Source organism: Alosa pseudoharengus, unplaced genomic scaffold, assembly GCF_046254945.1.
Source record: "Alosa pseudoharengus isolate Yale_2024_CS ecotype anadromous, Long Island Sound unplaced genomic scaffold, YU_APseudo_1.1 YU_APseudo_1.1_scf_13, whole genome shotgun sequence".
Lineage (NCBI taxonomy): Eukaryota > Metazoa > Chordata > Actinopteri > Clupeiformes > Clupeidae > Alosa > Alosa pseudoharengus.
Window position 1 is genome coordinate 24,981,139 of NW_027468598.1, and position 15,899 is coordinate 24,997,037.

Sequence of the window (15,899 nt, forward strand, 5' to 3'; positions counted from 1 at the left end):
TAATGGTATTGACCACCAAACTGGAAATGTCCTGGGTTTTCAAGAGTTGTCCCTGGTTTATCTCAGAATGGTAGACTTTCCCTTTTTAATTTGATTCAAAGTAACTGAAAAGGAGCAGTTTAAAGGCTAATAGATTGCTCAGATGCTGCAATACCAAGAGTATCATTGAAATGGCCTTGCTTATATTTGGAAGAATTGAACAGGTTCCTTATTTTCCCTCTTATTTTCGTTCTGCATATTCCCATGATTTCTGGCGTGTATGACTGTCTGTGTATGTAGTCACATGAGATGATTTCAGAAAGTGTCAGAAAGTTTCACAAGTGTCCAAGTGTCCACTTGTGATACCTGGCAAAGTTGACAGAGATGTCATGTCCCACAATACGGTGAATTTACTAGTAGAAATTAATCATGGTAATGTATAAGGTTGCATGTATCTAAAGTGGATACTAGTTCAGGCCTTCACATTTGATGCTGTGTTGAGATGGGAACTTCCATCAACGTGGCCCAACACATTATGAGAAGAAAAGAGGATTCAGATTAAAAAGGAAGTGAAGATTATGTCTTGGGCAAGTCTTCAAACCCGTCATATTTTGTGCAGCAGAATGGGCAGTGGTGACATGTAGCTGTGACGTGGTGGAAGGTTCTGTTATTTTGAAGCATTTGTTTTCTCTGTTGACCGTCAAAAGCTTTTCTGTTGAACCAAAGGTATATTACTCATCAAACTATTCAGTCTTTCAGCAAGGGCTTAATGTTGCTTTTGATTTAGCTGGAAACTGCAGAAATGTACGGCTACGCACTGTTTTGTAATCCGATTATGAGGGGCAATTCCTAGCTTCAATCCTTAAAAATATATAGAAATAGTATAGAATATACACTAACCATTTTGCCTATGAACTGGCCATGTGTCGACTCGGGGTTTGACTAAAGCCAACTCTTAAAAATGCCCATCCCCTTTCAACAGGTTCATCAAGGGCTTCATCTACAGACACCAGCCTAGATGCCCAGAGAATGAGTACTTCCTGGATTATGTGCGCTACTCCTTCCTAATGAAACTCCACAGGAGTCTGCCCAAGACCGTGCTGGACAAAAGCTGGCCCACTCCCCCACCTGCCCTGGCTGAGGTACCATGTGACTACACAACCCACAATCCCTTGAAACACAAACACAAGCACTGACAATGGTGTGACCAAGCTTTGGTCAACTCTTTTGTTGTTCTGTTTGTGACAGGCATCAGAGCATCTGCGCAAAATGTGCATGCAGAACATGGTGTGGAAGTACTGCAAGAGCATCAGCCCAGAATGGAAACACCAAGTGAGTTCAAAAGAAAAGAAAAGAAATATACACAGTAGATCCTCTCCCATTTTGTCCTCCAGCTGCTCACTGCTCTCTCTCTCTCTCTCACTCACTCTCTCTTTCTCTCTCTCTCTCTCTCCTCTATTCGTGTCTTCAATCTACAGATGGAGCAGAAAATGGTGGCAAGCGAAATCTTCAAGGACAAGAAAGACAACTACCCTCAGAGTGTCCCCAAACTCTTTGTGGGCACCAGGCTCAGTGAGTAGTTCTGCTGTCCGCGTCCTTAATGTTTCCACACTGAACCTTCTACATGCTGTCTTAATGGCTCTGAAGTGTCCTGAAACGATGTTCTTACACAGTGGTGTTTGTTCCTGCCTAGATGGAGAGGATATCAACCCCAAGGTGCTCCAGGCTCTTGGAAGTGAGAAGATGAAGGTGAGCTCAAGAGCAAGCTTTTCTCCTTATCAAAATACATTTGGGAGTGCATGTTAGGTTCTTAACACATATGTAAGAGTTTAGTAGTGGTGTGTGTGTGTTTGTGTGTGTGGTGTGTGTCTGTCTGTGTGTGTGTTTGTGTGTGTGCTTGTGTGTGTTTGTGTGTGTGTGTGTCTGTGTGTGTGCCTGTATATGCCTGTGTGTTTGTGTGTGTGTGTGTGTGTGTCTGTGTATGCCTGTGTGTCGGTGTGTGTGTTTGTGTGTGTGTGTGTGTCTGTGTGTGTGCCTGTATATGCCTGTGTGTTTGTGTGTGTGTGTGTGTCTGTGTATGCCTGTGTGTCGGTGTGTGTGTTTGTGTGTGTGTGGTGTGTCTGTTTGTTTGTGTGTGTGTTTGTGTATGTCTGTGTGTGTGTCTGTGTGTGTGCCTGTGTATGCCTGTGTGTCGGTGTGTATGTGTTGTGGGAATGGTTTGTTCTTTTGTTTTGTGTGTGTGTGTGTGTGTGTGTGTGTGTGTGAAATTAACAGTAAGCTGTTTTGTGTATACAAACAGTATGCAATTCCAGTGACCAAGTATGACAGGAAAGGATACAAAGCGCGCTCCCGGCAGCTCCTCCTCACAGCAAACTGTGTCGTCATTGTGGAGGAAGCCAAACTGAAGCAACGCGTCGACTACAACTCTCTGAAAGGTAACAACTTCTCCCAAACCTTAATCTCTGTTAGAGCCTATCAACAAGACACTACGTGTGGGTGCATACTGAAAGCATTTAGCATTTAGCTAATGCTAAAAAATGACTGTGTGATAGTGTATGATTATGTTTCCGTGTGGGTTGCCTTGAAGAGCTGTAACGTCAGGAGTGGCCGTGATGCTACTATATACTTGCTGTGTTTCTGTCAGGACCACTATGTCCAGGTAGTTAATTACTATTTGTATCGCATAATGTTTAATTTGGCGGTATGGCTCTGTTCTGGGAGCCCCCTGCCCTTTCACGTGCAAACATGGAAAGCCTAAGGCAGAGGGAGCAGCAAGATATAACCCCCATAGGGTACAGAACAGACCTGACCTGACAACAACTAGACAACAACAACTAGACATTGATAAGTCAGATGTATGAGGAGGAGATGGGGTGGAGGTGGGTTGCAAAAAGGCTTGCAAAGAAAGAGGCATGAGTAGGCAGGCTACAGCAGCTTAAAAAGGGCGCCCTGAATGATGTCCTCCAATATAAGAGGGAGTAATCAGCTGAGCAGTTAGCCAAGTTGCTGGGCGTGACTCCGTGGCCTGCCTTAACTAATGCTATGCTCCATTTGTGTCCTCAGGAATCTCAGTGAGTTCCCTCAGCGATGGCGTCTTTGTTCTGCATGTGCCATGTGAGGATAACAAGCAGAAGGTGAGACCGAACCACCTGCTCACCTGAAGGCTGAATGAAACTATCACAACACAGAACCGATGACATAGCCCTTTTGTTCCCATCCAGTTTTGAAGTTTATTTTGCCATTTGTTACACATATAAGCTGCAGCAATGGTTTTGAAATCTAGTGATGCAGTAAGGTTTGCTATGAAATGCATGTCACTGCACTTTTAGTCTTCATAGTTCTAAGGTGAGTGATCTCTGCTTCTCTTCTCATGTGCAGGGGGATGTGGTTCTCCAGAGTGAACACGTCATTGAGACTCTGACAAAACTGGCAATCTGTGCCGACAAAATCAACAGCATCAACATCAACCCGGGGAGGTGAGTGTTGAGCTCAGTCCACCAAAGGAACCTTTCTCTGCAAAACTTTCAACACAGTGAACTGTTTCATGTGCTCCAAGTGTCCAGTGATTCAGAGCTGTGTTTGAGGAAGTAAATCACCTCTCTCTCTCTCTCTCTCTCTCTCTCTCTCTCTCTCTCTCTCTCTCTCTCTCTCTCTCTCTGTGTGTAGTATAACATTTACAGGGGGTCCAGGAAAAGAAGGAATCATAGAATTCACTGCTGGCTCAGACCTGCTCATTGCCAAGGCCAAGAATGGACACTTGTCTGTGGTAAGTTGGGTGTGGAGGCTGTCAATCCTACTGAAAGCCACACTGTAAAATATACTGTACAAGTATAGCTACACTCACCCATCGATGTAAAGTGATCAGGCAATCAACACCACATGTTGAGACTTCAAATGGTTTGTTTAGTATTGGACGTAAGAATTTATGAATCTGATTGGTAGGACGTACATTCAGAGCCAGTGTGTGGAAACAGCTTTTCAGGACACTTTAAATAATAACCACTTCTGAGTGTGATATGAAGAAGAGAAATCACTTTTTTTTTTTAACTGTTTTGCAGACTGCTCCTCGCCTAAACTCAAGATGATGACAGTTACTAAGCACTTCCTGATTCCGCACTGGACTGCCTGTCCAGATCCACTCTTCTGTCTGCCAATCATGACTGCGGACTGCCTCGTCTGCCACATCAATCACACACCGGCTCCAATGACGGCAAACGATTCTGCTTCCAATTGTGAATCTTCAAGCGAACTAATCGATATTTATGTTTATATATATATATATTTGGGGGGATTAATACTGTTGTTATTTGAATATTATAATTTTACATTTGAAGCCAAGGAATAACAATGTTTATTGCATTTTCCCCTGTTCTCTCTTTATCTGTTGCTTTTTCATTGGGGAGTGGAATCCATTGAAAAAGTGCTAGAGATAACCTCAGCTATAAGTCATTGGAGATAATCAGGGTTAACTGTTAGTTTGTATCACTGCTCTGCTCTCTGTTCAGGTTCATCCATTGTTATCTGTCATATACTCAGCTTCTGACCCTGTATGCGACTGCTCTCAGTGCCACTCAAAGCAGTATGCATTACAAAGCCATGTCCGTCATAATGGGCCTTGTCGTTAGTTTGGATGTTGAAATGATCTCTCGTTATGTTTGGGTAGAGATGGGAGGCCAAGTCTGAGGTACACATGCCGTTTTTGTCTTTCTTTTGCATTGCCAAATAAGTGAAGGGAAATTGCTCAAATTTTGTGAGTTGTGAGAGTGTGCAGGGCACAAAATGGAGAAGTATCAGGAACTGTAGGGAAGCCCACTCCGTTTCAGCTCTCTGGTTGGTCACTTTTGGATTTACTCTAGGCCTACAAAGGTCTTAGACACATACATTGAGTGGTAATGCCCAGACAAAAGAGACTTACAGAGAGGGGGACATGGGTAGGAAATGGGGTAACTGTTGTTTGGCCTCTGTCTAATTTGTCATCCTAAACCAGTGCCTTTATGTAATGCAGACACTACCTTACTTATATTCCATGTATGACAATGTTGAGTCTCAAATGTAACATGTGTAGCATTGTTCTATATTTCATACTGTAAAAACACAGCCAGACTCAAACATGCAACTACACTTAAGGATAGATAGTCCCTCCAATACACTGGATAAATATAACTTCAAGTGTTCCAGTTGCAGGCATCTTGGTAGTATCTGTCATTTCTGTAAGAGCATTTGAGTCTTTGTCTCAACACTATAGTCCAAATGTTTTACACAAGAAAGACAGAAAGGTATACACAAAAAATATATTGTTCAGATTGTGTATTCCTGTAAGATTGATTTTGTATATGTAGATATGGAATGCTACTAAACAAATCTTCTCACATTAGACAAAACACAGCGTTATGGTCTTGACTGTTTTGATTGATACCCGTTTTGTTCAGGCCAAGCACTTGAAAGACATGAGTGACCTAATAGTTTCTTTGTGTTGTTTTGTTTTGCCTTGCTTTGTACTGCATAATTCATAGCTATTTAGATTTTTATTAAGCTTCTTTGAACCAATTATTCTCCAGTGAGGAGAAATGTGAAGGATGACTGTAATGTGGTGGCATGCTTTGGATCAAATGTAAAGTTAATTGTAGAGTAAAACAACAAGACCAAAAACACTATATATTTTTTTGTCATTTGAATACTTTGTATAAAAAAAGACGCAACTGATTTCTTAAAGTATAAAAAAATCATTATAATTCACATTTTGTAATTATTTTCTACTCTTTGTGTAATATAAGATTTATTTAAAGGGTTTTGAAACTCAAAACAAAATTTGCACCACATTATGTATGCAAAGGTAATGGACTTTCTGAAAATGTATTCACCCACAATTCCGTAGACTTGGTAGAACTGCATAGACTTAGACCATTCCCCCTTTAAACAACTGGAAAACTGATCCAAACACTTTTGTGTGCCTAAGTTATACTGCTTGGGAGAGTACAACCTCTCATTGACAAGCCCTGTTCCAAGTTTACTTTTGGTAATGATCCACCAGGGTAACAACTTCTAATAACACGCCACTGCCCTGACATTAGCCAGGAAAGATGTAAGGATTTTTGTTTTGTTCTGACCTTCTGCAAGCTTGCAAAGCTGTGGTGAGAGGCAAGTGAGAATGCAAAGGGGTGTTATGCTTTTTTTTTAAATCTTTTATCTCTTTTAGAATGACTATTGTGCCTTCCGCTACAGCTAAATATTTAATGTATTTCTACTGGTTAAAGACCAACTTTTTGTCTTTCAGCAGTTTATTTTCCTCAGACAGATGCTTGGCATCATGACCTAATGTTCTGAAATTGCATAATTAAACTTGTCAATCCTTTCAAATAAAATGTTATGGTCCTAATAGAAAATCACATTAATCTATTATGTATACATTGAATGAATGGACAAAATACTCTTTAAGTATAAACTGACAAATATCAACTGTAAGTTAAAAATAAAGCACTAAAGGCATTTCAACTATTGTGTTTGAATATATTGCACTGTCAGCAAAAATACTCCCACAACCAACCCTAGTGCAAAAATAACTCCACACTTACTGGAAAGAATGGAAGATAGGCATATTGCAAGGTAGGCTACTTGAGAAATGGTCTAGGCCTACTGTCAAATTAGATGCCAGATTGTATGAAAGACGTTTATGGGAGTGTCTACACCTCAATAGCAGGCTAGGCTACATCCTTGTAGTGTCTATGTCTACATCGTATGGAATGCTGCAAAGTTAGTTAGATATCCGAAACTGAAAGTAGTAATAGTGACATGTTGTGTTGTATGGGTTCACAACTTAGTTTCTAAAACTCTACTACGAGTTTACGGAAGGAGCCTACCCTGTTACGTTTTGACCTCTATTATTGAGGGAATAATATGCGAGTATTTGTAGGCTTACAATAAAGCTGTATAGAAGCTAACAGCCTATAGCCTATTGCTAATACTGGAATTGCCCAGTGAGCGTGACTGGAGGAGTTCCAGAATTGCGTCAGATAGCCTACTTTTGAGTGAAGACAAACACCCTTTTCATAATCTTCGCTATCAAGTTGGAAGACATATCAAATCATAGCCTAAATGAAAATACTCGTCTTTTTTACCTTCGTTGTGATAAAACGCCTGGATCATTTGCATATGTGACCTCTCCAAATAGGCTAGGTATTCCGTCATTTGTTCAGGTAGGCTACATACTATCAATTTGGCATGATGACGTTAAATGCTGTTTATGTTGCTTATTTGTTCATCACTGTTACATATTCTCCAGGTTGCTATGGGGGTAGGCCTATATTTATCTCATTAAAACTCTAATGCACCACGATCTACAAATATTCCTTGCTTCACACGCGTTTTGCTATCCACAAACACAACATTCCTGACTTGTAGGTGATTTGTACAGAATACTGGCAATATATCGTTTGTAATTTGTAAAACATTTAATTTGTAAATTTTTTAACATAATAGCCTGCTCCATGTAAATTGACTCGAAACTTCTAGAAACATTTACAGTGAAGACACGGGGAATTCCCAGTGTTCAACTTGCACGCTTTGAGAAGTCTTCTGAGCAGAACTGTTGGCTATAGCCACTGAAATACAAACTAACAAGATTAGATTGTAGCCTATGAAGAAAGTCAATGTGCACATCCGTGCAGGACAGGTTTAGTAAATATAAAAAACTAATGAAAAAGATCTGCACATTAACGTTTCCTTACACGTAGGACAGCCTACCAGATGCTGCACGTGTTGCTGTCATCAGCCATTTATTTATTTATTTATTTATTTATTAAATTATTATTGATACCCTAATCATGCACAAATATGCCCCTTTCTTCACACAGAGGAACATTAACAATGGTTGAACATACAGTTATGTTACACAGGTTGTGAATTGGCAACTGGGAATTCCCCAAAACGCCTTCATGAGCATTTAATTGGCACTCAAGTGACTTTAGGTGTAAGGTGAGGTCTGCCATTTACAACAAAAAATACACTTTATATTCTAATTTGCATCAACAGGTGAGGGCAAGGGGTTCTGCATCTAACCTGGAAATGTGTCTAGTTTGGAGGATTTGGTAAGACATCCTATTATTATCGACAAAACACATTTTTTTTTCTTGTAAATCAATATTTTTCCTTTTCATGCAGTTGTTACAGCACTGTTAACAGTAGAGTTGTGAAAAATGGTTAAGCAGTTTGCAGTTACTGTTTTAAGCTCAGACATAGCACTGACAACCTTCACTGTCTTTTTGAGCAGTCCTTTGGCCAACTAAGTTAATCAATAGGCCTGTATTCATCGGTCCTTTAGTCTTGACTTGAGAGACCTGTCAGACTCAGGTGGACTCAGGTAATCGGAGTTGTTCTGCACTGAGTGCTTAGATCATCCAGGATAGATAGCCTGCAGCAAATATCACCTTATAACAGGATGCCATAGACATCATAGCTGCTCAAATTTGTGGATGTTGCCAAGAAATGCTGACATTATCCATGGAACATCTTTTATTTACCCACTTATTTAACTAAATTTGCATGCCTTTGTGCTTCTGCTTCGACGACATGTTCGAAGGAAGATATTTGTTTTTGCCAATATCATGTGACATTCTAAGTCTGAACGTTAGTATCCCCTCTGCCATCACAGGTGACATTTCCATTGCATCACTGCACTGCAAATGGCTGTGGGGCCATTCAGTGAACAGGTACGGGAGAGCCGCGTGGAGCTTGTTGATGCTTGGAGCAAACATGTGACATCTCTTCTGGACCTCCTTTCCCAAGCTGGTGCTATCACTGAGGAGGATGTGAGCCTGGTGAGAGGGGGAGGGTGTTTAGGAGATCGCGATCGCATGCGGAACTTGCTGGATGTGCTGTACGGTCGAGGAGAGGATGCCTGCTGTGCTTTCTTTAAAGTCATGCCAAGGGTTCAGACCGCATCGGGAACCAAGAACCCTAACATCTCCATCCAGCCGAACTTACAGGAGCACCTTCAAAGACACAGAGAAGTACTGGGCAAGGAGCACGGCCCCAAACACTCAGGTAACATCAAAGCTAAAGCTCCAGACAGCAGGCAGGCTAAGCCCTACACTGACATCACGCTGTCCAAGAGGCCAGGCTATGAGGTGCACCTGCAGCACCAGCATGAGGCGGCCATGGTCGGAGAGTCTTTCAGGGGTCATGCAGAGGAAAGTAAAGGGCAAGGGGAGATCTGTGTGTTCAGGGAGATGTACCAGAGTCTGCTGGCAGTCCCGGGAGATGGCCTGACCCTGCTGTCAGGCGTGGCGGGTAGTGGCAAGACCACGGTGGTCCGGCGACTCGTCCACGAGTGGTCCTCACAGAAGGACAGCAAGAAGATCATCCTGTCTCTGTCCTTCCGGGAGCTGAACCTGCTCACGGAGCCGGACAGTCTCCAAGGTCTGCTGTCCATGCATTACAGTCACCTGAAGCCCGTCTTGACTGAGATCATGGGCGACAAGCTCGAGCGCGTGCTTCTCATCCTCGACGGACTCGACGAATTCTGCTTTCCGCTGGACTTCAAACGCACCCCCAAGTGTTCAGACCCGGAGCGGGCAATGCCCGTGGGCGCCATGGTGGTGAACCTACTCAAAGGCAACCTTCTCCCAGGTATCTCCATCCTCCTCACCTCCCGACCCCACGCTGTCTCCAAGGTCCCTCCGGAGCTGGTGAACGTGTTTTGCAGTGTTCTGGGCTTCACACCAGCTCAGCAGCAGGAGTACTTCAGACACAACTGCAGCTCGGTGCAGGCTGGAGCACAGGTGTGGGATTACGTGTCCACCCATAAGCCCTTGCAGCTTATGTGTCACGTCCCTGCCTTCTGCTGGATTGTGTCCACAGCCTTGTACAATGGAAGCCCTGGTCTCACCCAACCTGTCCCTGCAGCGGACAACAGTAAAAGTGTGTCCGAGAATGTGACACCCTCTGCACCGTGCATCCCTACTGATCCTAGTGCTGTGTTAATAACATCCTCAGTGAAGACACTGACCATCACAGACATCTACTGCTGTTTCCTGAAGTCCATCCTGGTGTTCCATGGGGAAGGGAGGGAGGAGGATTCTCGCTGGCGCCTCCTTCAGGATGCTCCGCGCATCTTGCAGGAGAGCCGCCCAGTGCTGAGAGGCCTTGGGGTCCTGGCTTTCCAGGGGCTGGTGGAGAGACGGTTTCTCTTCGACTGCGCAGACCTGGACCGCGCGGGACTCTCCTTGGACCGCGCTGATGTCTCGCGCGGGGTCTTCCTGGTGGAGATCCTGAAAGAGGACAGCACCTCACTCACGCTGGAGAAGAACTTCTACTTCATCCACACCAGTGTGCAGGAGTTTCTGGCGGCCTCGTACTTTGTGTATGAGTCGCTGTCCGGCTCAGACCCATTTGCTGGGCAGCAGCCTCACACGTTCAAGCTTCCGCCAGCACTCCAGAGGCTAATGACCTCCACGTCCAAGAAGCTACTCGGGGCCAAAGGTCTCCTGAAACGACACGTCAAGAAGGCTCTTCTGTGGAGCGAGCAGAAACAGTCGGGACATATGGACTTGTTCTGCAGGTAAATTGAACAGTAGTATATATAATAAAGACATTATATAGATATACTTAATATCATGGTATAAAGGTATAGTTAATATTGTCCCTCTCTATCTTGTCCCTCTCTATCAAGAAGCTCTTGAAGACCCAACTTTTTCAAGGCTGCCTCATCTCCTTACACCTCTAACAACCTCACACACCTAATACGTACTTACCATGCACTTCCCTCTCTTCCCTCCTCTACCTTCTTCTTCTTCTTCAACCAATTTCTCTTTCTGTACACGTTGACTAGTACCTTTAACTTCTGTCATCTAAACTACTTTACTGTGTTGATTGATGTAGTATTAATTCATAAGGTCTCCTCTGCATTGTAGCTTGAATGTTATTCCTGTTTTTGTATATTTTTGTAATAAAAGCATCTGCTAGATGAATAAATGTAAATGTAAATCATGACATAACATAAAGATATAATAAGCCATAACAAGTCATACAAAGTTGTAATAAAGATATAATCATCATGGAAATTCTGTATGAAATGTGTATTTGTTTTCCCACTGAATGTTAAATTAACTCAATGTAGGCACTGCATGGAAGTAAGTCTGCTGAATGCATTCATAATACTATAATGAACACCTTACTGACACCAGTTCTGTTCAGATAAAGTGTGTTGCACAAGGACACTTTCAGATGAATCCATGTGGAACTGCACTGAATTTGGAACACTTAAGTTACTGGACAACCTCTTAACATTCTGAAGCGCCACCAATGCTAACAAATTCATCTCAATGAATCTCTCCCTGTCACTCCTCCAGGTTTGTTTCTGGCCTCATGGTTCCACGAACCCGCCTCACCTTAGATGGCCTTTTCCCCAGGACGGGATCTCTGTTCTGCTCCTCCTCACCCTCTACTCCATCCACTGCCCCTCCATTCTACCTGTCCCTCCTTCACTCACAGCTCCAGAGCTGCAGCCTCTGCCCAGAGCGACAGGTGAATGTGTGCCACTGCCTGTACGAGGCTCAGGACTCGGGGCTGTCCCAGCGGCTGCAGAGCTGGCTGCAGGTGCTGGCGCAGACGCAGACGCCCCGGTCAGAACACTCGTCTCTGGAGAAGAAGGACTGGAGCGAGCTGGCCTTCCTGCTTCAGCTTAGCCCCGACCTGGACACGCTCAAGCTGGACGCCCAGGGTCTGGACGCGGAGGGGCTACGCAGACTGCTGCCCGTGCTTCCTCTCTTCCGCACCCTCAGGTGAGATTAGCCCTGTAGATAGATAGATAGATAGATAGATAGATAGATAGATAGATAGATAGATACTTTATTGATCCCAGGGGAAATTCAAGCAAGCTGTAAGCTCCTCTTTCTCAACAAGCAGCACTCTTCAAAGCTGTCCACTGGTGTGAACTAAACAGAGAATGAAATTCCCTGAAACTCACGTTCCGGTTTGTTCTATCCTTTCACCCCCTTTAAAAGCCTGGGACAGAATCCCCTTGGTCCTGAGGGAGCCGCTGTGCTTTCCAAGGCGCTTAAGACTCCAGCTTGCCGTGTCGAGAGGCTGTGGTGAGTGGCTCTCAACCAAACCCAAACGCTGAGTGAACAGTGGCCCATTGCAGTGCTCTCTGAGGCGTGAGCTCAATGTGCATTTCCTTGTGTGTTTGTTTACAGGGTAGTGAAGACTGGACTTGGTTGTGAAGGGGTCCGGATCCTGTCAGACACACTAAAAGACAACCGGACTGTTGTTGATCTCAGGTAAAATCACAAGCAAAAGCCAACAGGTAGCAGACTTTCCTTGAAAAAATCAACAGCAACAATGTTAATGTAAACTACAGTAGAAATGCTACTGACATTGCCAGTATATTTTGTGTAGAAGAGTTGTTCTGCAATAGCTGTTAATACATTCGGGGCAGCCGTGGCCTACTGGTTAGCACTTTGGACCTGTAACCGGAGGGTTGCTGGTTCGAACCCCGACCAGTAGGCACGGCTGAAGTGCCCTTGAGCAAGACACCTAACCCCTCACTGCTCCCCGAGCGCCGCTGTTGATGCAGGCAGCTCACTGCGCCGGGATTAGTGTGTGCTTCACCTCACTGTGTGTACACTGTGTGCTGTGTGTGTTTCACTAATTCATGGATTGGGATAAATGCAGAGACCAAATTTGCCTCACGGGATCAAAAGAGTATATATACTTATACATTGTAAGTGTAATCTGACCTAGCAAACAAAACTACACAGTGAATAACCTGGAGCTATTGGAGTCATAGTGTGTGTATAAGGTGTTATAGAAATGTTCTTCACACAATACCTTTCTTCTTCACACAATACCTTTATTATCTAAATATGTTGCTTTAAAGAACAACAACAAAAATTGCTGAAGCATTTTAAAAAGTAATGTCTTTGTAGAATGGCCATCAATGACATTTCTGATGGAGGAGCAGGACATCTTGCTGATTTACTGAAGACAAATTGTGCTTTGAAAGATATAAGGTAAGGGAAAGACAAGATATCTTTTGTTAATAAAGTTGTAGACAGAAGCACAAATTGCTCCTACAGTTGTGCACGACACATTTAATGAAGAATCTTTATCTACATGGACCTCAACTTACAGTCAAGTCAAGTCGCTTTATTTGTATAGCACATTTAAAAACATGAGAGTTGACCCAAAGTGCTTCACAGCTGATGAGGTTGGACTGTCAGGATGTTGTAGTGCTTCAGCCAGTTCGTCCAGAATGGCAGATATAGAAGTGAATTTTGTCAAACAATTTCCTCCTTCTCCAATCTCCATACTGAGACATTATGGGGTGTCTATACAGTCTACTCTGTATTGTACTGTGTATACCTTAGTGCTGTGCATACTGTATGTGTGGGAGGCTGATTTTTTCATAAGGCTCTGTTTACTTTTTTCTCTTTAGACTTCGTGACAACCAGATAACAGACAAAGGGGCTGAACTTCTGATGGATGCCCTGACAGAGAACTCAACTCTTCAGTATTTATGGTGAGTGCTGGACATCATGACGATACAACAAGTAATCATTCATTTTAAATGCTACCATTTGTTTAATGTTGTGGTTTTCATTTCACTACAGGCTCTTTGACAACAAGTTCACTAAGGATGGTGTCAAGAAGCTCATAGAATTCTCTAAGACGAGAACCAATCTTGAAATCAAAGTGTGTGTCTAAACGGCAAGAATGTAAATTTTTTGAAGATGAGGAATGACTAGGTATACATATATCATTGTATACTTTGGTGGGCGATTCAATGAATGAAGATCTAGTTACATTCAGACCGTTCATATAAGTGCATTAAATGACTATGTATTGATGAAGGTTAGTGTTCATCTCAAGGGTTACTAGCACACAAGTGCCTCATTAAAACATAAAGAGACGTTGTACTCCCCAGATTTTGAATATTGCTGTATTATATCAGTTTTGTTTTAATATCTTTTGTCATTGTAAATATTTTATTTAAGTCATTTTTACAATTCCATGTATACACATTGTTACGGGCATATTTCAGGTGAACAGTCTATGTGTACTTTATTAGACGGTCTACTGGATTTGCTTCCGCTAAAGAGATCCTATCTAGAGTATTTAAACTTTAGATACCCCAGCACTGCCCTCTGTTGGTCACTGTAGCAAACAAGAATTGTGGACTAATGATGAACTTCGGAGGATTTTTGTCCATCACCAGGCCTCAACACTGGGTAGATAAGAATATAGTTCTGAATGTCTTAAGGTTGTGATTGCCGTAAACTCAATGTGGCATTGTTCCAAATGTCATGTCCAAGTGCTGTGAGATGATACATCTGCTGTTTGCTGACGTCTGCTGGCAGTGGTCCTTTCCCGAAGGTCAAGATTAGTTTATTCAAAGTTGACACGTGCTCTCCGTCAAGTCCACAAACATCCAAGTGTTTATCTTTGTACTTATTATCTTAAGGTTCAAATTACTTGCATTGTGATAAGATAGGTAAACCTTGGTCTTGTGAATAATAAGGTCAGTAGACTTAATGTTATCTGTGCATCATATAACGTATTTTATGACTTATATGTAATGTCTTCGAGAGGGTAGAGAAGAGCCGCACAATCTGGCTCCATATCGATGCTTTTATTAAACGATAATGTTTCGGCCTGGGGCCTTCTTCAGATCGTGAAAGGACCCAGGCCGAAACGTTATCGTTTAATAAAAGCATTGGTATCATTGGTGCAGCACTTCTCTACCCTCTCTAAGTAATTTCCAATGACCAGCAGCTCACCAACAGTTCTGTGTGTGCGCTACATTTGCCTTAAATTATATGCAATGATGCAATGTTTACCATTGTGTCTGTACTCCTCAGGGATATGCAGTTAGCAGTATTTTCTACATGTACATACTTGCCATAGAAATTATTGTTTTTAAATAAAAAATAAGGATACAAAAATGCATTATCCTTTTAATGTAGTCATGTGATAACCATTATTTATAATAAATGGATAGATGGCAATGAACTGAATGCTTATTGATAAGATCCTCCGTTTGACAAAGACATTCTCATGCAATTAAATAACTAATTAAATAAGAATCACTTCGCATTCTGCTGCTGTGTGGATATGTTATACTTTGTTCCAAAATGTAACATATGGGTAAGTGTCATTTTTATATCTATTTTCAAATTCATATTTACGGCCTGCCTTAATTTTGATGCCTGATAAGTCTGGCACAACCATTTGTTATAGGAACTGGCTCTACTTGCAGTATTTCACCACACCAATGAGAACTGCATTTTACTGTTAGAATGAGATTTTGCCGTTAGAGGGCAACGTCGAGGTAAAAGTCGGAAAGTTAGTCAGTTCGCCTGCATTGTGCTCACCTGGAGTAACAGTTTTGTCACAGCTGGGTTAATGGTGTCAATAAACTATTTTTTACCAATATTTGGCTGAGCGCTCACCATAATGTCTATGAGTCATAATCTACATTCGTGCGCAAATTTGGTTTTTGGACTAAATAATGTAATTGCGCGTTACTTTTTAGCGGTTTATTTAATCTAAAGATATAATGCTTTCACATCTTGAGTAGTCTATGAATTTTGCAGTTTGTCAATAATACACAATTTAGTTCAGTTTACAGGGGGAAACGACTTAAACAAGATCTGGTGGTTCGTTTGCTACTTTCTTTTGTTCCAGCAATACGCAGCTTCATCCAAATTACGCACCAACAATAAGTCTCTCAATTTTTTTACTTAAAGTCATTGAACAGATAGATAGTCTGTTGCAGACACACACTAAAGTCAAATGAACAGGCAAACAAGTGGATTGTTTTGAAAATACTGCAACACTGACATTTCCTCTTTACACGATCTGAGAATTCATCCACAATCTGCAAAAAAGCGACTTCGACACGGTACACTATCTTGGAAACATTT

The 15,899-nt window shown here is 42.3% G+C and overlaps 2 protein-coding genes across 4 annotated transcripts in view; both read left to right on the forward strand.

Moving 5' to 3' along the window:
- myo1cb (myosin Ic, paralog b) overlaps positions 1-6,362 on the forward strand; it is a 44,960-nt gene extending 38,598 nt beyond the window's left edge. For all 3 annotated transcript variants that reach the window (XM_076282637.1, XM_076282639.1, XM_076282638.1), the window contains exons 24-32: positions 962-1,121; positions 1,228-1,311; positions 1,458-1,551; positions 1,673-1,728; positions 2,279-2,414; positions 3,043-3,113; positions 3,358-3,455; positions 3,646-3,745; positions 4,038-6,362. In XM_076282637.1, the coding sequence (XP_076138752.1) occupies positions 962-1,121; positions 1,228-1,311; positions 1,458-1,551; positions 1,673-1,728; positions 2,279-2,414; positions 3,043-3,113; positions 3,358-3,455; positions 3,646-3,745; positions 4,038-4,064 (826 nt within the window). In that variant the 3' untranslated portion in view covers positions 4,065-6,362. The remainder of the gene's footprint in view (positions 1-961; positions 1,122-1,227; positions 1,312-1,457; positions 1,552-1,672; positions 1,729-2,278; positions 2,415-3,042; positions 3,114-3,357; positions 3,456-3,645; positions 3,746-4,037) is intronic.
- Positions 6,363-6,841: 479 nt separating this feature from the next.
- On the forward strand, positions 6,842-15,067 carry LOC143121938 (protein NLRC3). Its single transcript, XM_076282640.1, has 9 exons — positions 6,842-7,172; positions 8,008-8,063; positions 8,627-10,534; positions 11,325-11,756; positions 11,979-12,065; positions 12,171-12,254; positions 12,903-12,986; positions 13,412-13,495; positions 13,587-15,067. The coding sequence occupies exons 3-9, from the start codon at positions 8,658-8,660 to the stop codon at positions 13,678-13,680; spliced, it is 2,742 nt and encodes a 913-aa protein (XP_076138755.1). The 5' UTR covers positions 6,842-7,172; positions 8,008-8,063; positions 8,627-8,657; the 3' UTR covers positions 13,681-15,067.
- Positions 15,068-15,899: the final 832 nt, after the last annotated feature.